Source organism: Chanodichthys erythropterus, chromosome 14 (assembly GCF_024489055.1).
Source record: "Chanodichthys erythropterus isolate Z2021 chromosome 14, ASM2448905v1, whole genome shotgun sequence".
NCBI classification, from domain to species: Eukaryota; Metazoa; Chordata; class Actinopteri; order Cypriniformes; family Xenocyprididae; genus Chanodichthys; species Chanodichthys erythropterus.
The window spans coordinates 44,446,459-44,473,419 of NC_090234.1; the positions used below are offsets into that span (position 1 = coordinate 44,446,459).

Below are 26,961 nucleotides of genomic sequence, written 5' to 3' on the forward strand. Positions count from 1 at the left end.
TATAGTGGTTGATAAATGATTTTCAATTCCTACATGTTTTCCTGAACTCTCCATGGTTATATCCTTAGTTCTATAATAACAAGTCACTTGTAAGGGTGCTCCAGTGGTAATCCTATACCAGAAACAGTATGCCAGATACCATGCTGTAACATAATCCACAGAAACACATTTTGTCAACAAGAATAAGGTTTTGGTGTGAGCAAAATTATTTAACATGAAGGGGTTTATTTTTGTGTTAATGAAGCTGACTGTGCATTACCCTGATAGTTCACCCAAAAATGAAAGGTTTATTATCATGCCCTCGTGTCATTCCAAACCTGATCTTCTTTCTTCTGCTGAACATAAAAGAAGAATGTTGATATCCAAACAATTTTGGGTAAACTATAGGCTACCTGTAAGCATGACTGAATGAAATGAATAGGGCTAAATGAACATGACATAAAGGCCTAGTTAATGAGATTATTTTATTTTGTGAGAAAAGAATGCTGAGTCCTATGATGTTATTTGGACAATTAAATATACATTTTAGCGTATATTAATTAATTGTATAATATTACAGAATTAATATTACAGAATGCTGCTATTGACCAATCAGAATCAAGTATTACAAAGCAATATGTAAATACAATAACCGCCTATAAAATATCTTATAAAACAGGCCTAATATTACCAGACAGACAGAAATTCGTGGTATTGTCATGAAATAATAACGATACAAATTTAATGTAGGATTCACCATGCCCCCTATGAGTTAATAATCGCCCTGAATGTGTTTTCATTATCGTGCAGTAAATTCAAATTCTTCTGAGAGGAAACGAACGTTAAAGCATCTAAACCTGCGTTATACTCGCCCGCTCCATTACCACAGGGGTCGCGTTTCGAAACCTATCGAGTCCCCTAGCAAGAAAGCACTCTAGGCGCGTTTTAGAATCTTCGTTCGAACGCCCAATTAGTATCTAGGTAGTCCGCGCACTGCGTTTTGAATCACAGCCAGTGTGTGTGCTATGGATGGGAATGTATCCCAGCATGCTTGACAGTCAGCGACATGAACAGGGAAGGATGATGAAGCTAAGATGGCAGCGCTACTAGGGGTGCTGTCTTCACGGGGTCAAGAAAAACAGCAGGAATAAACGCAAAGCACGGACGTCAGCTCGCGCGTTTGACTCGTTTCACTTCGGGCGGTTGAACGCGGTTGGATAGTCTGCAATCGAGGAAATAACGGCTGGTTTTTGAAGCGTAATTCGCAGTCGCAGCAGAGCGGCTAACCGTAAACGTCGTTTTAATTGGAGATACTCGGATGTAATTCGCCGGGCGTTTTTGCGGGTTTGCAGAGCGGATATATGGGATGTGCTCGGGAATTTTAGCTCTGTTGATTGACATTGTAATCTAATATATGCGTTGTTCCCCTAAACGATGATGTGTGCTGCTGCGGCGGCAGCGGGTGCCGGTGGCAGCGGGATTCTGTCCTCATCCCACTCTATGGGGCTGGGTGTCAGGGTCATTCCCGGAGCTGGACACGATTTCGCATCGATCGGATCAGGGATGGGCTCCTGTCCCGTTGTGGGGCCCCGATCGGATTGTCGGAGCCGCTACCAGCTTCTTCTCTCAGGGCGAGCACTGGCGGAGCGCTACCGGAGGATTTACACCACCGCGATCAACGACAAAGAGCAGGGGCTAAACCTCGGCAGGTGAGTCTGATTTACCGGCTCGGTTCGGGATGAGAAATGGGCCACGATTCTGTGCGGATGAATGTGTTTGTAAACAAAACCCAGTGGGTTAAACATGAGCTCATTTGAGCCCAAACAGTAGCAACAGCGGCAGTATTAGCAGTTAGCATGCGGCTAACTTCCTTAGCGATAACACATTAGCGAGCGCAGCTAAAACACTCGTTTAATCTCATCACTGTCAACGGAAAAGCTCAGTTTGTTATGATTTTGATTTGTGCACTTTTTAAAAACGTCACCTCCGCGCTGTCACGGTTAGCAAAATTAATATCTCCTGCACAACCAAACTAATGTAGGAGTGCTAATAGGACGTAGTTGAATGAGTTTGAAATGTATGATATAATTTACCTGGCTTCGAATACAATGCATATTTGTATAGTGTTATGCAAATAAGTTAGAATAGAACCTTTCACCTTGAAATATGTGTACATTTAATTTTGAGTAGTGAAGTGTTGTCAGGCGTGTGTAACGTCTTACTGTCCCAGTTAATGTTGTGCAAATGATCCTTCTTCACTGAATTGCATGTTTAAGGGGATTATTGTTAATAAACAGCCACTTCATTTGTGTAATGTGACTTCTTGAACGACATTTAGTATATCGCATATACTTAGAGCAGCAGTTGTGCGAATGGTCTCGTTTATTCGAAGGGCTGGGTTCTGTTTTGCCTGACGTCACCCTGCTGTAGAGAGAGGCGCGCACACGCTATCTGACGTCTCTTATTAGTGATCTTCCTGCACAGAACATTGTTTCTGCTTATGTATTTATAATTTGACCTTGTCCATAGTCCATAGTCCATAAGCAGTTTCACAGTTACCAACAAATCTCAATAAATGACAAAGTAAAAATGACAGCACATTTCATTCCGTTTTGTTACCAAAAAAACTTCAAATTCATACACTCTAGGGGTGGGAATCGGAGGGTACCTCACGATACGATACTATCACGATAAATGGCTCACGATAACGATAATATCGCGAGTCAGCGATTCTACGATAATCGATATATCGCTAGACAATCCTATAATGATACATCGCGATATTGGTCTTAATATGAAAACAAAATGCACGTGAAAAGGTTAAGTGCAGGTTAACGGATAAATCTGATCTTATGTGTACATTTAATAGAGTTCACGTCACCGAAAGCAAGAAATATGAGGTGCATTTTATTGACCATCAGTTAATTTCGAAATCAAAGACTGTAATAGGAGAGAGCGGCAACAGCACTGGTATAAGGTCTCATTACTTTTAATGAAGATAACTGTGTGTTATGCGTCTGCGACTTACTTTCACTTTCATATGCGGCAGTTTGCGCGTCAGCTTGCTGAAGAGATCTGCGGCGATGTGTGATGCAGTAGCGTTGTCATATCTGACTCTCACATGTTTCAGTTTTAGTATTTTTGGGAGAAGTAAAATTTACATATGTAGTTTCAACAAAGCAGCATAGACAGTTTTGACTGGAATGCGTCCCAGACCATCTCCTGAAGTGGTTTGAGCGATCGGATTTAAATCCGTCTCAAATGCGTTTTTAGGCATTTAGACCTGGTCTTTTCACGATCAGATAGCTATCCGATCAGAGAAAATGCATGAAGTCACCAGGTGCAAACAGACCCCTTTGACAAATATCGATATTTGGTGCACAGATACGATTCTCGTATCGCACAGAGAAGCATGACGATATATCGCCATATCGATTTTTTGTCCCACCCCTAATACACTCCATTTATATTAAAGTCCTTCGCAAATAAAACAGTATTTTTTTTATTTTTTATTTATACTTAAAGGGTTAGTTCACCCAAAAATGAAAATAATGTCATTTATTACTCACCCTCATGCTGTTCCACACCCGTAAGACCTTCGTTAATCTTCTGAACGCAAATTGAGATATTTTTGTTGAAATCCAATGGCTCTTGTGAGGCCTTCATAGGGAGCAATGACATTTACTTTCTCAAGAACCATAAAGGTACTAAAAACATATTTAAATCAGTTCATGTGAGTACAGTACTTCAATATTAATATTATAAAGCGACAAGAATATTTTTTGTGCACCAAAAAAACCCAAAATAATGACTTATATAATGATGGCTGATTTCAAAACACTGCTTCATGAAGCTTTGGAGCGTTATGAATCTTTTGTGTCGAATCAGCGGTTCGGAGCACCAAAGTCACGTGATTTCGGCAGTTTGGTGGTTTGACACGTGATCCTAATCATGATTTGATACGCTGATTCATAACGCTCCGAAGCTTAATGAAGCAGTGTTTTGAAATCGGCCATCACTATGTAAGTTATTATTTTGGTTTCTTTGGCGCACCAAAAATATTCTTGTCGCTTTATAATATTAATATTGAACCACTGTACTCACATGAACTGATTTAAATATGTTTTTAGTACATTAATGGATCTTGAGAGAGGAAATGTCATTGCTGGCTGTGCAGGTCTCACGGAGCCATCGGATTTCAACAAAAATATCTTAATTTGTGTTCCGAAGGTGAACAAAGGTCTTACGGGTGTGGAACCCGTATGAGGGTTAGTAATAAATGACATTATTTTCATTTTTGGGTGAACTACCCCTTGAAGAGATTCAATAAATAAATAAAAAGCAATTTGGTAAATCTAAAACAATTGCTTTTTATGTTTATGAAATTTACCCCAAAAATGTTCAAAATTAAATTCTCACATACAACTCAAAAGAGTCAAAAGTAATAAGTGCTGGATGAAAAAACCTTTTTTTCCTTTAAGATATGTGAGATTAAAGAAAAAGTATGAATATTGTTATGCTTCTCTATGCAAAATTCTCTTTGAGGTTTAATAATCATTTACAAGTGGTTTTGTAGTGTACACTTGCTCCATCCACTTATGACGTCACCAGCATTGATAGCGTGTAAATTGCGCTGAACCGTTGAACGCCCCTCCCAACCTTCAGGCTCTTCATCACAAGCAGCCTCTGTGCTTTCACTTTTCACTGCATATAATCAGCTACTGTTGGTCCTATTGTTTACCGCCGTACACAAGCTCTAGCACTTCAACACAATTCCTACATAAGGTTCAACATAATAGCAGATTCAGATGGCTGTGTTGTTAAAAATGAAACCATGATCGCCCGCTATTGCTATTGCTGCAAGAGAGGTTTGGTTTTCTTGTGTTGGGTTTGCCACTAGGGTTTAGACCAGTGTTTCTTAAGCGTTGGGTCGCAAACCAAAAGTGGCTTGCGGAGTGTGTAGTCCAAGAAACAACACAAAAAATATAATTCTAAATGTTTTTTCTGATGTGAGACTTTTATTTTGACAGATGTGGTTTTCTCTTCTGTCAGATGCAGTTTAAGTAAAGAGCATTATTTTCAAAAATAACAAAAATAATGTTATTTTCTTTGTGTTGCTGAATAAAAAGTCTTTCACCTCAGGAAAATAAACTTTCTGTATGCACATAATTTCATTTTCTCTTTAGTATATCACTTCACTATAAAAAGCAAGATACTTGCGTGTGTGTCAGACATTTTTTGGAAATAAATTAGCCTGATTCAAATTCCTAAAAAACAGTTTAATGACCAAATGTAAATGTGGGTCCCATGGCCAGAGCAGTTGAGAACCACTGGCTTAGACTATTTGCAAGTTCTCTAGTTAGACATACAGTGTCATTTTACAGAGTATAAGCAATTTAAACAAATGCAAAAAAGACAAACTTCAATCAATTTGTTTTTGAACTGGGTCCTTGAACTGTGGGATATTGCTCTCAAAATCCATGCTCATTAAAAATGCATGTTAAAACAACACATTACAGGGATAACTACACGCTGACCTATTAAGATATATGTGATATATGACCTCTGGACCTTTTTACTAGTACATTGAATTGACACTAAAAACCTGATAAAATCAAAAATACAAAATAGGTTAGTAGTGTCAGCCTCAGACGCCTTACAATCAATTAACTGACTGCCTGGTTCATACTCGGGGATATGATTTCCATATTTTCTGACTGTAAAAGTATGACCCACATGAATTATGTAAATCCATGTAAAAAATGGTTGGTGGGTGGAGTGGGGGATTGGTTACTGTGTGATGATTGCAATTGCGAAATAGCCTTAAATGGTTAGTTCACTCAAAAATGAAAATTCGGTCATTATTTTCTCGCCTTCATGTCGTTCCAAACATGTAAGACCTTTGTTTATCTTTGGAACACAAATGAAGATCTTTTTGATGAAATCTGAGAACTACCTGTGCCATCTGTGAGACACCCTTAGCTAGGGTTCAAAGTGCCAAATGAGTGTAAAAATCACCATTGAAATGGTGTTATTGCCCGGTAACTTTTATGAATTTTGACAATGTTGTGACCTTTTGAGAATGAGATATGGCTTAATGCGATCATCAAATCGCAATGGATGGTTAGGTTGTAATTAAATAAATATATAGTCTGACGTGCTGCATGATACAGTGTAAAGTTTCGTTTACAGTTTTGATTCACAGTAAATGCTACTCTGCAAGCACTGTGCAAGATGCTGATAATTTGCTTATCACATGCCTGATATGGCACACAACCAAACATTTTTCAAAAACCAGCAGTTCCAAAGTGATTGACTTCCACACAGTTTCCTTCTATCAAGTTTCAAAGTCTAGAGAATAAAATTGCTTACAATGAATGTACTGACGCACAACTACACGTTTTTTTAAAATGTTTTTCCATGCGGGTGTTTTATTTTTATTGTCACTGTATCAGATAAATCCATCTTTAAACAGCATATAAAAACAAAACAAACTGTGTGGTCAATTTCCATGTGTTTAGGCCCATTCACATGCCAAGAACGATACTAACGATAACTACATTAGCATCCACACCAATACACGATAACAATCTGTTTATTATAAGCCCGTGCTACAGTTTTTTTCATCTGCCACTTTAAATGCTCAAGCTCTTTAAAGCAGGACAGCTTCTGATTGGCTGTCAGTGTTTTTATCATTAATCAGCTGGAAGAAAGTCATTGTGAAAATGACTCCAACGATATTGTTTCTCTGTGCCGCTATTGTTATAGTTGTGGTGTGGACTCTGCTATTCTTTGACAGAACGATTTTTAAAACATCTTTAGCGTTATTATTGTTATTGTTTCTAAACAAACTTCTTTTTAAGCAGGCAGTTCTTGGCTTATCACATCCTGAATATTTTTTTTTTACAAGATGTAATATAAGTCTAATGTGTCCCCTGAATGTGTGTGTGAAGTTTCAGCTCAAAATACCCCATAGATTTTTTTTTAATTCATTTTTTTAACTGCCTATTTTGGGGCATCATTAACTATACACCGATATATAGGTTGCGGCCCCTTTAAATCTCATGCTCCCTTGCCCCGGAGCTCGCGCTTGCCTTGAACAGCATAAACAAAGTTTACACGGCTAATATAACCCTCAAAATGGATCTTTACAAAGTATTCGTCATGCATACTGCATGCATGTGTCGGATTATGTGAGTATTGTATTTATTTGGATGTTTACATTTGATTCTGAATGATTTTGAAGTTTTGCTCTGTGGCTAAAGCTAACATTACACACTGTTGGAGAGATTTATAAAGAATGAAGTTGTAATTGTGCATTATACAGACTAGGGCTGCACGATTAATCGCATGAGATTGTCACGCGTGTCTCATCAGTAAAGCCGGTTCTGTGATTAGCGGTAAATGTCCATCACCTGCTTTCAAATGGAGCGGCACTTAATATACAGAGCCGTAGTTCGCAGACAAGCTACGCAATATCGTGTTCATAATCGAAGGCGATTCATCTGCGATTATGAACGCGATATTGCGTAGCTTGTCCGCGAACTCATTCATTTTTAAAGTGTTTAAAAATGAAAATAGCGACGGCTCTTGTCTCCATGAATACAGTAAGAAACAATGGTAACTTTAACCACATTTAACAGTACATTAGCAACATGTTAACGAAACATTTAGAAAGACAATTTACAAATATCACTAAAAATATCATGATATCATGGATCATGTCAGTTATTATTGCTCCATCTGCCATTTTTCGCTGTTGTCCTTGCTTGCTTACCGAGTCTGGCGATTCAGCTGTGCTCATCCAGACGTCCTGCCCTTGTCCAATGCTTTGAACATGAGCTGGCATATGCAAATATTGGGGGCGTACACCCCGACTGTTACATAACAGTCGGTGTTATGTTGAGATTCGCCTGTTCTTCGGAGGTCTTTTAAACAAATGAGATTTATATAAGAAGGAGGAAACAATGAAGTTTGACACTCACTGTATGTCATTTCCATGTACTGAACTCTTGTTATTCAACTATGCCAATATAAATTCAAATTTTAATTCTAGGGCACCTTTAATGCCATTTGTCTGTTATTATCTAGATAGACCTTTGTATTCATTTTTGATTAATGATAGCTGACACTGCAACCCAGATCTAACATGTGTCAATATTTTCCAGGGGAAAGAAAGCTTTGAGCAAGAAGAAACTAAAAAGGCGGCAAAAAGTCAAATCAAAAGTGAAAACAAGAACAAAGGTAAGATTTTGAATCTGTATTTGAGTACTCTAAGATTCATTGCTACACATTTGCTGCCTCATTCAGACATAGCCATTTTTGGTAGCATAATTTCCATATTCACATTTGAGTTTTGAAGACTTATGCTTCTTCCATAGACTTCTGCTGGATCTGTTTGTATTTCATTGTTAGTTTCTCACAGTGCATAATGATTCATGCCATCTCAAATTCTCTTTCTCATCAATATATCATCTTTAACATCAGAAAACAATGATTCTGTTACCAAATTTGTTTAAATCTTCAGGTCAGGATTTTCTGGTTTCTGGCCATTTTGATTAAGAGCATCAAGAAATTTGTATTTATAATAGTAGTTTTGACATTGATCACAACACAGCACATAAGAATACATATTTATACTTATTTTTCATGGTTTTAGTCATCACAGTTGAGAAGATACCAGTAAACACTTACACATGGTGGGAAATGCGGGAGTGGCGAGGTCACGATTGGCTGTTGCATGGCGACCCATGTGTTGCACGTTTCCATGGCAACAGCTTCCTCCATCTCCTGCAGTGAGCACCTATGGTGTGCCTGGCAGCAGGGTTTGTCTCGCTATGTCTACAGCGTTTACTAGCGCTCCGAAAGTAGGCTGATACCAAAATGTCCTGTATTGGATATTGTGTATTGTCTTCCCATTCCCCAAAGCATGTGTGGGGGTTAATGCTTGATTGTGTTTGGATATCCTTTCCCAGGCACTCTGTTTTCCCTAGTGGATTGGAGTGCTTCACAGGCAGGGGTAAGAGAGAATAATGTGATTGTAGATAGTGGAGAAGGGAATATGCAGTAATAATCCTCTCTAAAACCCTGCTGGCTAAGGAGTAAGAGCTCATTTAGATTTCTCCTTCTCTGCCACAGCCACCTTAAAGGAGCTCCTTGTCTTTGTTTGCTTACAAACAGATGGGTGGAGTTCCTCCAGCAGGGAGGGTTCGGCTTCAAGTGTCTGTCAGTGTTGAAGCACTTCCGTATGCTTTGTTTGACGAATCACAATGTGAATTTGTGAGTTTACTGCCCTGCTGGTTTGATTGAATATCTTGTCTGTGATATTACAAAATCCCAGACATCTTAGTGCTACTGTTGACTAAGAGTGGGCGATTGGCTCCTATAAGAAAAAAAAGAAAAATCAATTTATTAAAATTATTTTTTAGGTGCCACTTAACATTTTTTTTTTAAACATTTAACACTAGTTTAATTATACATTATTAAAATATACAGGCAGCCTCCTTGCCGTTTTATCCAAACACATTCATAATCATTACTTTTGCAAGCTGTATGTGTGCACTTTAGCACTTAATTTATGTTTAAAAGCTTATTATGATGGTTTAGTATTTCTCTGTAATGTAGAACAAATAATATTCTTTTTCAGCCCTGAAACTCAAACCATTTTCTGATGCCACCCCCCTAGTATATATTTAAAGCTGCAGTCTGTAAGTTTTGCCTCTTTGTCACCATCTCTGTTTGAAACCTGCAATTGCAGTTTGCGGAATTATCATCTTTACGTGGGTTGTGCCTTGGCTGTCACTCACCGCACCGGTGTGGATACTAGAGGTCGACCGATAGTGGATTTTACTGACACCGATAACTAGGTTTGGCCGTACTTGCTGATAACCGATTAATCAACCGATTGTTTTTAAAATGGATACTGAATAAAAAACAAACAAAACTTTCCAAATAAAACAATGCTGAACTGAAATGTGCAAAATGAAATAAATATATGAATATAAATATATTAAAGTGAGAAGTTCTACATGCTAGTTTGTGCATTAACTAAGGTTAACAGAAAAAATAAACATTAAAACTCAATTTAAAAATGTATGCATCCGCAAAAATGATGAATTGGTCGACGTCTAGTGGATACTGTACTTTGGAATCACAGACTGTGGTCTTGAAGTATGACCAAAGTAAGAATTTTTACCGGAAAATGTCATCTGAACAAGCAAGTAACATGTCTGCCACTTTTGTTCTGACCAACTGTTAAAAAAAAAGCATTACAATAAATCGCACTGCCAATGATGATTAAATCTAACGATCGCTTAGCTCATATCATGTTAAACCATGCATATTATTATTATTATTATTATTGTTATACTTTGCGTGACTGTGTATTTAGTGTGTATTAGCATTACGGGTAGATTTCAGTTTCTGTACAGACTAATCTCTAACGTTAATTTGTCATACCAAAAAATCCGCCATCCAAATGATAAGTTTAATTATTGCAGCTGCTGTGAGAAAAGGCTATAAATGATCCGCCTCACATGATATAGCCTACTAGCTGGGACTCGTTCTTTATGTAAACAGACTTGATGCAATGATGCAAAGACAAACGGCGACGTGCTTGAATTTCCTGTGAAAACCCACCAGTACCACCTGAATTATAAAACATTATTACAAGCTTATCGTTGTGAATCGGTAAGGTAATAGAAAAGGTAAGGAGATATTTTTGAACACTGGCTGGTTATGTACCTGCTCAAAAATTTATTTTGGGTCATTTTTGACCAAGAAAAGTTACGGACACCAGCTTTTAGTAATTAAATTAATTTCATAAACGTGTGACTGGTCGAATATTGGGTTAAATGAGTGACTACTAGTCGATTAGAAAAATCTTTAGTCAGGGGCAGCCCTGCTTTCACTTATATGAACCAGTGCATACTTGCAATATTGGCATACTTTTTTTTTAATTTACATATTTACAAAGTTTTTTAAATAAATGCCATGCGAGAATCATTCAATTCATTGAAACATTTTAACGGAATCATGGAGATATACTTAGCAATACTTTACATTGCCGTTTTATTACTTTTAATGATGTTGCTTAATTTTGTCATGAAAATACTGAGAATATTCAATAAATTATCCATCCCTAATCTATAATGAAACTTGGGACCATCATACACCCGGCGCCAGTGTTGGGTAAGTTATTTCAAAAAAGTAATTAATTACTAATTACATCATCAATGTTGTATTTAAAATACTTTTCTAATTACTCTGTCTGAAAAGTAATTTAACTACTCAATAAGTAATTCAACTCATTACTAATTACTTCTTAAAATCCCTATAAACCTTGACCAGATAGACAATAGAGAGGAGACTCTTTTAATAATTTAAATTCAATAATTTAAAGTCAAACATGGAATAGTTTAGCCTTTTATAGCTTTTTAAATCATTTAAGCTTTATTAAAACATGCTATAATAATTAAAATTTTTTAGTAACAAATAGGGATGTCACAATACCAAAACTCTAGTAGTCGGTACCGATACCACCAAAAATGCACAATACTTGATACCAAAGTCGATACCACAGTAAAAATCTTTAAAGATACAAATAAAACAATACTATATATTTTTTCAGGTAATAGTAGTAAGGAAAAATACCACAGAAATTGAATAATCAAATATAAAATAACTCTGCATAGTCATAACTGTAAAAATTAAACATAGATTAATCCTTATTAAGGCTTTTCTTTTGTTGTTTTCATCATGTTTTAAAGGTTGCTGTCACTAAGACCTAATGGACGGAGACAATATGCTGTTACACATGCTGTTCACATTCACATAACCAATGCGAATATACGGCAATACGGGCAATTTGAACGTTTATGTGTAATAAACCTCAAAAATCGGACACTCGTGAGAGGTCACATATGTGAAATCTCAATACACATATGTGTGTGTGCTTTGGTCGAGAGCACACTGACTGAAGACCGTCTCTCAGAGAGCGTGCGCAGTTTTTACTCCTTAGGACATAGCTTACATTTTACCATAATGTTCTTGCCTACCTGTGCCAAAAAAGTGAAGTAATTGGAATATTTTCCATTCTGCAAAACAGCCACTCGCTTCTGCCGACATCTTCAGACAGTGACTACGCAGCCAAATGGTGTGAAGTTGCGAACTCACGCGCAATGCGACACCAAGCGAGATTTAAGTGTTTTTGCTAGTTTCAGCCCAGCGCAGTTATAATTTTCTCATCTAGCACCACATTGTTTAAAGGTGCTCTAAGTGATTCTGGGTGGAATAACTTCCTGTTGACGTTCGAAGTGTTGTCAAAAAAAACTGAGGCTAGCTAGACCCTCCCTTCTCCTCCTCTCCCTCCCCTCCGTGCTTCCTGAAACCGTCATGAACATGCATTTAAAATCATTCTTGTCGGTTATTGGCTGGAGCATGTTTATTATGTTTTGTGGTCCAGGCTGCACCAGTTTGTTTTTATTGCCGTTTTCGGAGCTTGTGGCGACTACAGAGACCGCTTTTTTTACAGTGTGTTCAGGGGACAGGCAGCTAGCGGATAGTGAGGAGATGTTTGCTGTATGTGACACAAAATGTTTTGGCCTAAAAACGTGTGACATCACTTAGCACCTTTAAATAGCAAATGCCCTCGCGCCCATCTGTACGGCCATGGGCGTGCTGGTCTGAAAATGAGGTGTGTTCAGGCGCATTGTTCGCGCATTGCTATTTTGAGGCAACTGAAAACGACTGTGCCATTGACCAACAGAAACCTTGTCTAAAGTCAATGGCGCAGTATTTTTTTTAATTTAAAGAGCGCGTTAGTAATATGCGCCTATAGATTGGTGCACAACATGCGTACACTCTGCTTGTTACACACACAGGGATGGGCAGCAGCACACAAAACATTTTAAATGTTAAAAATAAAAGGATTCCTCTCTGGAGAAATGTTTAGTCTTTCCGCTTGCAAATTCTGCCATGTAAATAGCGAATCCACCATGGTACAAGCACAACTGGCTTTTAAAGGGAATGGGAGATGAAACTCTGATTGGTTTATTGCACGGTACACCCAAAACACACCCATGACTCATTAAGAGACTAGGTACAACCATTTTTGACCATGCGCCTGGCGCGCCGACCGTTTTTTCCATCGTTAAACTAGCAAAAGAGGATTAGCTATTCCCATTTCACCAGTATTTCTTGTAAGCTGATATTATTTAGCTCTTGACCTTTCAGGGCAACAGTGGTGGGACTTGTGGGTATATTGTATATAGTATGACTCATGTACCTTTGAACAGACTGGCTTTTCACATTCTAAATACAACCTTCAGGCCCCTCTGCGTTTTATTTAGCTAAGTTCTTGCACCATGGTCTGCTGCTTGTTCCAGCTGTAAGTTCCCAATTTTTGCCTGCAGAATGGAATAGTAGACACATCATTGTGTGTCCACATTGTGTTACATGCTATAATTAACAAAATCACAGTGAGATTAATAATTGTTACCCCCTTTACTATCATAGGGGCATTGCAGTATATTTCAATCAAATTTGCCACAGAAACAAATGAATATAAAATTTGCTTCATACCAGCTGGCTCAAGAACAGGTGTATTAGGTTTGGTGCTAAAGATGTTGAATTTTCAAGTGTTACAGAGCTGCAACTATGATTGGCTTACTTATAGTAATCTCTGTGCATTAAGTTTGTCCACCAAAACAATGTCTTTGATGAAATGTACTGTTCAAAGTATATTCATTTTCATTCTTGAGGTAACAGTTAACCACTACTGATGTGGTCAATAGAAACATCCCCTCCTCTTTCAGGCTCATTATACTAGATTTTATTGTCTGTTCTTTGGCTATTAGGTTTATATTCTGTATTCTCTCATTGCACAGCTACAAAGGAACATCTCCTTTCCTTACATTGCTCAATTATGGTTTTGTTAAAGGTTGTTCTTCCAAGTGCTTGTTATGTCCCTTGGTTACTTGCTCAGTATGTGGCTGATTGCATTGTTATCGAATGGAGAAATGTCAGTGGAGCCTGGGGGAAAAAACACAGAAGTCCTTTTTGGTGTGCACAGTTCTTCTGTTGCTATTTCTGAGGGCTGCTTTCGGAGGCTAGTGTTTTTAAACTGTTGCTGTCTGCGTTTCCTTTGCGGTCTAAAGAAACGTGAAGATTAGGCAAGTGACGTAGGACTGTGCGCGACTTTCCAGTTCCCGCTGGATTTCGTCCTCCACATAGGGATGGGCGATATGAGCTGAAATTCATATCACGATATTTTCCACTGTCCAGACAATATCGATATTATATTGCGATGAGAAAAAAGAAATTGGAATCGCATTTTAGTAGACCTTAGTGTTCAATATAATGTTTATGACCTACACAATTAATGCTGCACATGCATATTGCAGACTGTCGCACTGGTGCCAATACCAATTTGCCTAACTGATTAGCGATGCCTTTTCTGTTGCGTATGAAAAACATTAAATGGCAAAAGGCCCAAGAGCAGAGCGAAACAGAGCTGCTCGTATGAACCGCGCCATACGGACCATTTATTAGCTCGGCTCAAAACACACCACAGTGATCACACGACCACTAACAATGTGAGATCAAGTGAAGTGCGTTCGGTGCAGAGTTATACAAACCATACAAATAATGATTTAAACTAGTAAGGCAGATGAAACGTCATTGACTTTCTCAACAACACTAACGCAGAAAACAGGAGAAACATTGTACCACTATGATCCAGTTAGAAGGCTTTCGTTGAACATTTACAATGGATTTACTTTAGCAACACAAACTGTAACCATGATATTGTGATAGAAATGTGGGATATTCATATCAATTTTATTATATTAGTGTAGACAATAAATGTATTAAAGGAGTAATGTAATATATTTACAGTGTTTTTTGTTATTAATCTATAGCAATTTTTGTGCATTTGTATTATACTAAATGTCTTTAGGCTACTGTTTTTCATACCAAAAACTATAGAAACAATATAGTTACTTTTTACCATGCTGGTGAGGTGCAATATGTGGTTTTACCTGTGGTTAACATGATCAAAATACTATGGAAGACCAAATTTTCCCCTTTAAAGGGGTTCTTGATTATGATTTCACTTTTTTAACTTTAGTTAGTGTGTAATGTTGCTGTTTGAGCATAAACAACATCTGCAAAGTTACGACGTTTAAAGTTCAATGCAAAGGGAGATATTTTCTCTTAAAGAAATTGCTTTTTAAGGACTACAACAAATGGCTGGTAGTGATTAAGGTGCATTCACACCATATCGTAATTACTGTAACTACGAGATTCTGGCTCGTAAAAAGCGTTCACGTCCTCATAGAGCTCGTAATTACAGCTTGTAAGCTGGGAGTTGTCTGAAAGCTCCCACATGTACCATGTGGCCGCTGTACCACCTGACCACTGTATTATTCATAGAGGCATTGATAGTGCCATAGAAACGTATAATTCCCAGTCAAAGGACGTGAACAGCTCCGAATACAACGTCACGTGTTGTCATCTCAATATTCCAGTAAATACAAGGTGACGTGAACACAGCACTACCGCAAGCTTCTTCCCGCGTTGGTGACATCACAAACCCAAAATTAGTAGTTTGTGACGTAGCAAACGTAATCAGCGATTTCAAACCGTGTATTCAAACTGTTTTCAGATCACTGCAGTTTTAAAGAGAAAATACTGTGAAAATACTGAAAATACTATGAATTTGCATGTTTTGTCTTAAAGCATATTAAAAACACCACATAGACATATAAACAGCATTTAAAAACTTGATTTTCACCACGGGGGACTTTAAAATATGCAGCACTTCGATTTATTTAGTTAAATCATAGACTTTGAAGTTCGAAGTTTCTGTTCCTCCATCTCCAAATTTAATACCTAATTAAAATGTTTATTATACCATTTAAGATATTTAAGAGTTTTTATAACCTTACATTTCATAAAATGCCAGTGTCAAGCCCTGATTATTATATAATAAAAGATTGAACTCATTTGTTGTTTGCTGTCAAGCACAACTCGATAGAAAGACCATGTTATCTTCTCTTTATTTTGCTCCATTTTGTCTTTTTAGCTCATTACATTCAATTCACACTGGAAACTCACAACTTGGATAAAATATAATTTCCTTTGCCATGCCACTGTAGATTTGCTTCACCACTGTACTGTTTCAGGAAACTGGCTTCATTTACATAGTTTGAAGTGTAGGTTTTTCTAGGGCTCCTCAAATAACTAATACAATAAGAAAATGGAGGCAGAACAGTCTATCTTTACTGAACGTAAATCTTTTTGTCATTGAAGCTATAGGCCTACATGATTTACTTCAGTGAGCTTCACATTCATTTACTGCAAAAGTGGGGCATTGCAAATTTGGGACGTTGTATTTGAGAGCAAAGTCAGAGGCAGTCGGGTATACTGTCAGCCCTCCTCCATTCTCAGTCAGTGAGTGTGACACACCTACGACTTCTAAGGACAAGCAAAGAGACGTTAGTGGTGTAACACCTTAACCAAGCTCTTTTTGCTTTGCAGCACTGATAGCAAATCACAGGAAGTATTTTAAACTGCTAGCTAGGCATAGCTCATAGATGTGTGGCTTCCTAATGACTTGAGATGTCTGATGTCATTGTGCCAGACACAGAGGGGTAGATTTCTCTGTGGTGTCCGCCTAAAAATGAATGACCTTCTCTGCATTACATCATCCTTTATAATTGGCAGTTAGACAAATATAAAGACAAATTCATGAGTTAAGCCTATCAGGGGATAGATTGATGAATGAGACAATAAAACATTAGCTGTATTATTGGGATGGATGATATGATGGTATATACTTTAAAATTGTACTGTTCTATTTATACCACGGTAAATATATCTATGCGGTTATCAGTGGTCAGGACTGCTTTGTGTTTTTTACTGGTGATAGCAATGATAAAATATCTCAACATATATGATGTTATTCACTTGAAGAGAAAATTACATTGTCTGCTACAAATTGACGCACTAAAACAATATTCAACTGATATAAGGTTAGAATGTGTGTGTGTTTTGGCTTTTTTTTTTTAACTGTATTTTCAAACATATCTATCAGGGATTTGATAATTAATGTTTTTGTGTTTTTATTTTGTGTGTATTTAGACCTTCAAACAGTAGCAATTCTAGTTGCCTTATAAAAATCAATGAAGTACCATGTTCCCCAAGGCATGTGGTACTACATGCATTATAACCTACTGTCTCACAATATTTCTTCCTCCCTCCCCTTGTGCATTGCTCCTAATTCTTTTTGTATTTTTATCGTCTGGCAGACAGAGACTCTGGATGGGGCCTTTCCAGTGCCTGACATTAAACTCCACAGCAACCCCTCTGCGTTTAACGTCTACTGTAATGTACGGCACAGCGTGCTGGACTGGCAGCAGAAGGAAGCCGTTTTGGCCCTGGCCTCCCGGAGCTCTGTGCAGAGCGGCGACTCAGACAGTGAGGAAGAGGAGGAGTATCGCGAACCCGCCGTCAAACTGCCGAAGGTCAGTGGATGACATCAATGCATATACAAAGCCTAATTATGTGGTTAAGTCCTATCGTTGATGATTTAGTGTATTATTTTGTTGCACCTTTTTGTTTCTCTTTATGATAACTCCAGTGATATATTATAAACTGCAGTTATTTGAGATTCTTGGGTGGTCGTGATATCAAAACTTTAACATTAAATTAAATTAGTCTAGGCTTTTTTCCCTTTGCTCTAAATATGATTGTCTAAGCTGGGAAGGATACATGTAATACTACTTTTTTTTTTTTAATTTTGCAAGGTATCTTACACTATCTATATTGGGTGTGACATTGTCATGTCAGCATCTCGCTGTGCTGCAACAGCTCAAGTCTGCCTACACTGGACTTGTCAAAGTGAAATTTCCAGTTAATTTGTACTGATGTTGGAAGTAGCGCAGTCACATGGAGTACATCAGAAATAGCATCAATTTACTGCAACCAATGTAGACAGAATCACTGATTATTATAGGCTCTATTTGCTTTTGTTGCATCGTGCCACTTGCATCTAGTTTACATGTGGTGTTAGAAGACAGCATAATTTTGCTGCCTACCTTTGGATCAGGTTTTAAGCTTTCTTACTGTTGGGAGCTCACTCTTTAAAATGCTGTCTGGCTAGGTTCAACGTTTATTCGCCCAGAGGGCTAAAAAAATAATAATTTTAATGCTAAAAGACTGTAGAAATGTTTCTATATTTCTTTCAGGGGGTCCCCACTATTTCAACTGAGGGACACCCCCCATACCCCCCACCCCCGGAGTGCAATTTTAACCGAGGGGGAACCCATCCACTACCACCACCATGTTTATTGCATTATTTTAGTTTTTGTTATTTCTCTCAGGCCCTGTTTCCACCTGGTATTAAAGGGATAGTTCACCCAAAAATGAAAATGTGATGTTTATCTGCTTACGCCCAGCGCATCCAAGATGTAGGTGACTTTGTTTCTTCAGTCGAGCACAAATAATGATTTTTAACTGCAACCGTTGCCGTCTGTCAGTCTTATAATAAGAGTCTAAAACACTCCATAGACAAATCCAAATTAAACCCTGCGGCTCGTGATGACACATTGATGTCCTAAGACATGAAACGATCGGTTTGTGCGAGAAACCGAACAGTATTTATATAATTTTTTACCTCTAAAACACCACTATGTCCAACTGCGTTCAGGGTTCGTTTAATGTGGTCTGATCGCGCTCTGACAGCGGAAGTAATGTCTAGCACTCATTGAAGTATATGCGCGAGACATCACTGCTGTTGTCAGAGCGCGATCAGACCTCACTAAACGAACCCTGAACGCAGTTGGACATAGTGGTGTTTGAGAGGTAAAAAATGATACAAATACTGTTCGGTTTCTCGCACAAATCGATCGTTTCGTGTCTTAGGGCATCAATGTGTCGTCACGAGCCGCAGGGTTTAATTTGGATTTGTCTATGGAAGTGTTTTAGACTCTTATTGTCCGAGTTCCCGTCCACTCTTATTATAAGACTGACAGACGGCAATGGTTGCAGTTAAAAATCATCGTTTGTGTTCGACTGAAGAAACGAAGTCACCTACATCTTGGATGCACTGGGGGTAAGCAGATAAACATCACATTTTCATTTTTGGGTGAACTATCCCTTTAAGATGCGTTTTGGTCGATGGGATCACAAAACGTGGATGACGCTAAATACAGGTGTAAACCGAGTCTAAAACGTTTTGAGCTTTTCCTCTTTCGACAAGTACTCACTTCCAGAGGTAGTCAAATTCATTGAACCACATTGGTCATGTGATCGAATCAGCCACAAAAGGCCGTCAACTCTAAGCATACTGACCTAATGTGTAAACATAATGTGAAGTGCGCTAGCCAGACATGATTTAAACTTTGTTGGCTGAAGTTTGTTTTGAAGATAAAAAACATACCATGCACAATGTTCTCTCACTATTCCTGACTTCTAACACACACTCATAGTGTTCGGCTTGGTCTTGTAGCTGTCAGAGCAGAAACAAAAGCTGCTGCTCTTTGGGTGTTTTTCTGTTGTCTCTGAGCAAGTTCATATGTAAATTGCTTGAGCTTATTTCGTCCATTACATCAAAACATCTGAAAAAGCCCATACATTTATCAGGTGTAAACAGGCCCTCAGATGTCCTATGGACAAAGCAGAATTTCCTTTTTTAGATGATGACCTTGAAAGACGAACCAGTGCAGGCCTTTTGCTATGATAGCCTAACACAGTGTCTTATAACACAAAAAACTTCCCAAAGATTCCTTCATTGAAATATCCTGGTAGATGTTCACAGCTGTAATGCAGTTACTGAAGATATGCTACACAGCAAGATATCTTAACCACGTTTTTATAAAAGAGGCATAGTCAAATTTACTTACATCCTCATGTGATCCAAATTTTCTACATGCTAGTTCTCCCATAAACCCATTAGGTGAAACGGCAACACTGTATTAAAAGTCGGTTGATATTAACAAACACATGGATACCCAGTTATTTATTCTTTTTCAAAGTAAACCGCATATGTTCTTCACGGCACATCATTGATGCTGTAGTGATATATTTTTCCACAGTCCACATATGGCTTAAAAATAAATATTTTATCTTTTACTGGAATCAGTTTTACTTGACCAAATGTTCCTACAGAGTGAATGTGATGGATGACTTCTAAAAGTAAAAAAACTAGCGGTCAATCAATATTGATTTTTTTTTTTTTTTTTTTTTTTTTGCTCTCAGAGAGCAGGGTAGCTGATTTAAAAAAATAGCCTATTTATATAATATGAATCTTTAATTAAAAAATATTAAAAGCACATACATATTAATTGCTGAAGTTAAATTTATATTTAATTTACATCATATTTAATAAATTAGAAACAAATAATTATTCATATAAAATTAAATATGAAAAAAGGATTTATACTTTGGATGCAACTTGATCCTGTAATCCTATTATAGTATTTTCCACAAATAAAGAAATTGCTAAAAATATGAATGAAAATGAAATTAAGTAATCTCAGTAATCAGAAATCTGGTAATTCTTTGTTATGTTCTTCTGCTCCTCAGATCATTGGTATTGGGCTGTGTGGAGTGTTTGAGCTCATTAAGGAGACTCGTTTCTCGCACCCGTCACTGTGCTTACGGAGCCTTCAGGCCCTTCTAGATATGCTCCAGGGACAACAGCCGGAGAGCTTTCAGACCGAACCTCCAGATGTACTGGGTGAGATACTTTCTCCTCTTCGTATAAAATGGTAACTTATATAAGTGAATCTGTATATTTCAAATTATGACACCACTGTTGGACCTACAGAGTCTCTCTTCCACCTTCTGCTGGAGACAACGGTGCGGAGCACAGGGATGAACGATCCCACCGGTCAGACCCTCACTGCGTTATCCTGTGCCTGCCTCTTCAGCCTTGTGGTGGCCTGGGGAGACACTGGTAAAACCCTCCAGGCTGTGTCTGCCATCCTCACCAACAATGGCAGTCACGCATGCCAGACCATCCAGGTGAGTGAAAGTTTTGAGATTGCATTGAGCACCAAATCAACGTATTAGAATTTTTTTTTTTTTTTTTTCTGGCTGTGTATCACCTACTGCTCTGCATCCCTCCTTAAAGGGATAGTTCACCCAAAAATGAAAATTCTGTAATCATTTACTCACCTTCGAGTTGTTCCAAACTTGTATGAATTTCTTTCTTCTGCTGAAAATGCTATAGAAGTCAATGTGGCCCATCGACTGTTTGGGTATTCATATTCTACAAAATATCTTCTTTGTGTTCAGCAGAAGAAAGTAATTCATACAGGTTTGGAACATCGTACGGGTGAGTAAATGATGACAGAATTGATGTTTAATTTAACAATAACTATATCACAATATTTTTAACAGTATCACTGGTTATTACTTGATTCTGATTGGTTAGTTGCATCATCCAGTGGTATATAATCCCGCGATAACAACTGGTAAAAGCTAATAACACAGGCTCATTCGGTGCTTTATGCTTGCTAGGAACGTTTTTTCCTTCGTGGAAGTTTTGCATTTGGTGAGCTAATAAAATATTAAAACTCAAATCAGTATTTGCATACAGTTATTTAATTATGTCATCCGAGTGTCAGACTCTCTCTCTCGAAATTTCATGTCTAATTATTTACTTGTGTGGAATGTAATAGCTGTGTAATAAGTGGGATAATGTACACTCAGCTGGTTGTTATCACAGAATAAATCCTTTCAGGGTGATGCAAAACTCGTGTCGGGGTCCTAAACACTGTCGGGGTTTAATCTGCGATAGCAACCGGCTGGATGTACAATATCCCTTATTTATTTCGGTCTAGTGAATTTCTTGCTTGGTAAGTGAAGTTGAGATTTTAGACTGCATAAAAAGCTGCTGTTCATCTGAAGTCAGGATGACAGCACATTACCGCTCATCTCTCAGCATGCGATAGCCATAACTGCAACTGCATGTGGAGGTCAACAATTGAATTGCTGGAAAATGTCAAATCCCTCCGATTTCCCGTCTTTATTATATTACTGTGCCAGCGCAGAGTCCCTCAGCCAATTACTCCTCAGTCTCCTCAGTCTGCATGATATGCGGCTGTCATTTTTTTGCTTATTTAAATGTGTCTTAATGCTCTCTGACAATATCACACACTGATTTAGACATCAGAGAAACTCATTTGTTGTTGCCAAGGTAACTACAACCTAATTGGAGCATGAATAACTTGCATAGCTTGTGTAAAGTGTGATATTTGATCTGTCACTCTCTGTCGGTTTACAGTGCATAAGTCCAACTTGAAGTGATTCAGAATGTAACTGAAAAACAAGCAAAGGTTGTCGTGTATATTCTAATCAAGTGCTTTGTAGAGCTGGACTATATGTTTCACTCTTGATGACATGTGGTATATGTCTTCATATGTATTTTCTTTGAAATGGCTTTAAACACATTTTATTTAAAAAATATATCTATACATATTTATTTAAAAAATATAATTTAAAATAACAATACTTCATTTGAATGATTTTCGTTTATATATGCACCAATATAACATTACATAGTAGTAAACATCAATATTTACTTACAATTTTTTTTCTATATGAAAAAAGGTACACAGGGATTTCCATCAGTAGGTAGTTGAATCTGTGATTGGAATCAATTTACTGACATGGATAGTTTGAAAATAATTATGGAAATGTATGTATTCTATTTAGGGTAGCTGGCAATACCCTGTCCTAGTGTAAGACTTGAATCTTTGGTAAAGTGTATTAATTCTCTGGAGAGCTAGTGCAATAAAACTAATTGTCATTATTGACTGTAGAGTCATCTAAAGCAATAACATTGATGTTTTAGTATATCATTAAACCTCTCTGTCATGTATAGCGCCATTCATCACCTTACTGCCATCGGCTGAACTCTGTGGCAGGGTGAAGATGGACACAGTGGTTTATGTTTAAAAAAAGATCAACATGAATATTAAACGGAAAATCAAGTGTCCTGTGGATATTATGCGAGATAGCTAAAGGGGGGCCTACTGTTCTTGTGGTGAATGGACTGGTAAAGGTCAAGTGGTGCAGAGAGAGGTTTAGTAGGGTTGTAACTTGACATAATCATATGAACAACCAGTCAGTAAATACTTCTTTCATTTCAAAACATAACATCACTGAGTGAGTCATGTCAGTCTGATTCAGCCAGTGAGTGAGTCATTAGACTGATTCAAACCAATGTAAAAATTTTTTATCCATTCCAGGATTTTTCTTTTCACTTGAGCTAGAGGTTCAGATTTGTCCTTGCCCTGCCAAAATTTTCATATATTCCACCAAAAAAAAAGATTTTTTTGTTTTTGACCCATGTATTCTTGCATTCTAATAAGACTTTCATTTTAGATATGCTACCAGGGAAATTTCACAATTCTTGATTCCAATGTTGATACCACAGCAAAAACTAACTAGCCTAATATACATTTCAAATGTTATTAAAGAAACAACAGGTAGTTATAACAGTAGTGTAAGAAATATTTGCTATACAAATTAAATACAGGATAATACTTATTAAAGCTATACTAAAATTTTGTGTAATTCAAAAGCTACGAGTGATGATCTCTTTCCTCTCTTCTTTTTCCTGTCAATTGTCATGAATTTCTTTCATCAAAAAGAACTAATTGAACTGTGCTCATCACCAGTGTTGGGGGTAACGTGAGTTACGTTGTCAGATTACTTTTTCCATGTAACTAGTAAAGTAACGTGTTACTTTTAAATTGACAATAAAATATCTGAGTTACCTTTTTTAAAATAAGTAACGCAAGTTACTTTGTTTTCCCATTTATAGTCTGACACCTCTCCTGTCCCCATGTTGAGAGAAATCGGGAGTAGGTGCAGAGGTGTGCGCTGTGTGAACATGATGCTTATTGTAGTTCTAGACTAAAAGTGAACATGCATCTACTCCTCTCATGAGCACAAAAACAGATTCAGTATTACTCAAAATTAATAAAAACAGTGAAATGCAAACTCAGAATATTGCACAAACCTGCAGAAATTAAATGTTAAATTGCACAAATATACTTTATGTATTTTATCTCACTTTATTAACCAGTGTATTCTGCTGACCGATTATCCAATTCAACCATACCAGTAAGCAAAAATGACTTTAGATAAACATCACATTTGTGTTTCCTTATTTTTATTGCTGTAGAGTGTAGAGCTTTCTTCTTTTGTGTCCTATTCTTCTGCAATATGAAATGGTTTGTTTGAGCTGCGCCTTCTACTGTACAGCTGTGAATTTGCATTTCCTTCAGCCTGAGGCTTTTCGTTTCACTTTTGGTGTTAAAGAGCCTTCACATTTGCCAAAAATAGAACTTTTTTTATGTTATTAAAATGCAAACAAGCAAGCCCAGCCCATGTTAAAAGTAACTCAAAAGTAACATAACACATTATATAGTAATGCAATTAGTTACTTTTTTAGGGGAGTAGCATGATATTTTATAATCCATTACTTTTAAAAGTAACTTTCCCCAACACTGCTGGTCACGTTTGTTTTTGCATGTACTAGTGAGGAAAGCACAAAATAAAGATATGTTATTTTTTGTCTTTGTATTATTGAGTGCTACCTAGATTCTCCATGATCAAATCTATTCATACCTAAGTTTATACCTAAGAGTATTTTAGTACAGCATTCTGACCCGACTGTATTTTCTACAACAAAAAGGTTCCAACAATCCTGAACGCGCTACAAAGGAGTGTGCAGGCGGTGCTGGTGGGAAAGATCCAGATCCAGGACTGGTTCGGAAACGGCATTAAGCGGGCCGCGCTGATGAACAAATGGGTCCTGAAGGAGGTGAACATCGATGAAGATGAACACTGTCTTCTTCAAACAGATGGTTCCTTCCTCTACCTGCTCTGCAAGGATGGTCTCTACAAAGTGGGCTCAGGGTACAGCGGAACTGTGCGGGTGAGGACATCTTATGTTTACCTGATCTCCCAATGGAAATGAAGTTAATTTTGCTAAGCTAATTTTCTGACTAAATTACTGTTAAAGGGTTAATTCACCCAAAAATGAAAATTCTGTAATTTATTACTCACCCTCATGCCGTTCCACACCCGTAAGACCTTCGTTAATCTTTGGAATGCAAATTAAGATATTTTTGTTGAAATCCAATGGCTCCGTGAGGCCTGCATATGGAGCAATGACAATTCCTCTCTCAAGATCCATAAAGGTACTAAAACATTTAAATCAGTTCATGTGAGTACAGTGGTTCAATATTAATATTATAAAGCGACAAGAATATTTTTGGTGCGCCAAAAAAACCAAAATGACGACTTATATAGTGATGGCTGATTTCAAAACACTGCTTCAGGAAGCTTCGGCGCATTATGAATCAGCGTGTCGAATCAGCGTGATTTCAGCAGTTTGGCGGTTTGACTTTTGTTTTTTTCTCTCAACTCAATTTTATACGTGTAGTGTGTTTTTTTAACTAAGTTGCAAACGTTTTCAAAATATCTTAAAAATTACTTTAAAAATTACTTTTTAAACCATTTAACCAATAGTATTAGTCAGTCAAAATTCTTACTGTCGGTTAACCAGTTAATTGAGTATCCCTAGTTGTCAAGTATTCATGCATGAAGACTATAGACTGAACACGTAATACGCATGCGCATAACGTCACCATTTTCACAACTAGCACTTTGAAACCCATTTTCAAAAGTTTGCATTTTCATGCTCCTAAACCGCTTTTGTTGTGTATATGAGCAGCAAAACGCATACGTTTTTAGTTTAATAAACTTTATTTTAGGTTTCATTTTTCTGATAAGTGAAAATTTCGTTTTTTGGTGTTTGGGTGAAAAAATAATTTTGGTGCATCGCTAGTAATTAGTTAGGAATAAGTTATTATGTGTTGTTAGTATTCATTTACTTTCTATTGATATATATAAGAGAAATTGGGCAGTTTTTTTCTCCACACTCGGACAGTTCTGAGATTTGTGAAGTCGTAGTTCTGCTTTTGTGCTGATGCTGCAGGTTGTTTATCATTGTGTTTGTGTGGGTGCTAATAAGAGGCTATCGATTGCAGGGCCATGTGTACAACTCCACATCTCGCATCAGGAACCGTGAGGAGAAAAGGTCATGGCTGGGATTCGCCCAGGTATTGACCTCTTGTTTTATGAGTGCTTCTCCTGATTGTCTGCTGATAAAACATCAGTGTAATCAATGTATAGTTTTTAATACAGGTTTGAAAGCATGATCATAGCTCACATACGTGGTTATGACGTTTTCAACCTTGAACATCTGTGAACAATTTTTAAATCTTGTGGCGATTTGCTTTACAGGGTTTTTTGCTCTATCGAGACATGAACAGTCACAGCATGGCAGCCATTAAGATCAACCCAGAGACTCTGGAGCAGGAGGGCACCATCACAATGCCAGGTACAAACACCCCTCTCATGTGCTATTGATCACTAAGAGCGGGGAAAATTAATGGCTTGACGCGCACACTCATCTTCTCTGTGTTGACATGTTTCCTATTAAAGCAGGCCGTATCCAAGGGCTTGTCCTTATTTCACTGAATAGCCAGTAGCCTTCTATATGCCATCTATTTAGCCATAGATATTTGGACTGTAAAAAACTTTCACATTTTCTCTCTTTATATTTCACTCTCTCTTTCTCAGGTCTACAAGCAGATGGACAGAACATCGTATTCACCGATGGAGAATTTATCAACCAGATTGCAGCCTGCAAAGATGTAAGTTGTTTTATTCATTGCCGATATTGCTCTGTTCCAAAACCTAGAGAGTCAACAGCGAAAAGTAAATAATTAATGTATTTTTGGTCATTTAAAACTGAATTCACGGCTGAATAGAACAAACTCTTGGGTCTCCCGTGGGCAATCTTTGTTGATATTGAAGGGACTTTCACCGCATTAGAGTGACACTGTTTGTGTCACTGAAATAAACGAATCTGATTGCACGGTACGGTTTGGAGTT

General features: G+C 37.5%; 1 protein-coding gene across 19 annotated transcripts in view; it reads left to right on the forward strand.

Moving 5' to 3' along the window:
• Positions 1–895: 895 nt before the first annotated feature.
• mycbp2 (MYC binding protein 2) overlaps positions 896–26,961 on the forward strand; it is a 115,701-nt gene continuing 89,635 nt past the window's right edge. For 15 of the 19 annotated variants that reach the window (XM_067408849.1, XM_067408852.1, XM_067408856.1 and 12 more), the window contains exons 1-9: positions 896–1,688; positions 8,148–8,223; positions 17,289–17,504; positions 20,566–20,719; positions 20,810–21,006; positions 24,692–24,934; positions 26,052–26,123; positions 26,308–26,404; positions 26,647–26,720. In XM_067408849.1, coding sequence (XP_067264950.1) covers positions 1,414–1,688; positions 8,148–8,223; positions 17,289–17,504; positions 20,566–20,719; positions 20,810–21,006; positions 24,692–24,934; positions 26,052–26,123; positions 26,308–26,404; positions 26,647–26,720 — 1,404 coding nt within the window. In that variant the 5' untranslated portion in view covers positions 896–1,413. The remainder of the gene's footprint in view (positions 1,689–8,147; positions 8,224–17,288; positions 17,505–20,565; positions 20,720–20,809; positions 21,007–24,691; positions 24,935–26,051; positions 26,124–26,307; positions 26,405–26,646; positions 26,721–26,961) is intronic. The other 4 variants (XM_067408860.1, XM_067408862.1, XM_067408865.1 and 1 more) reach the window with 1 other exon arrangement.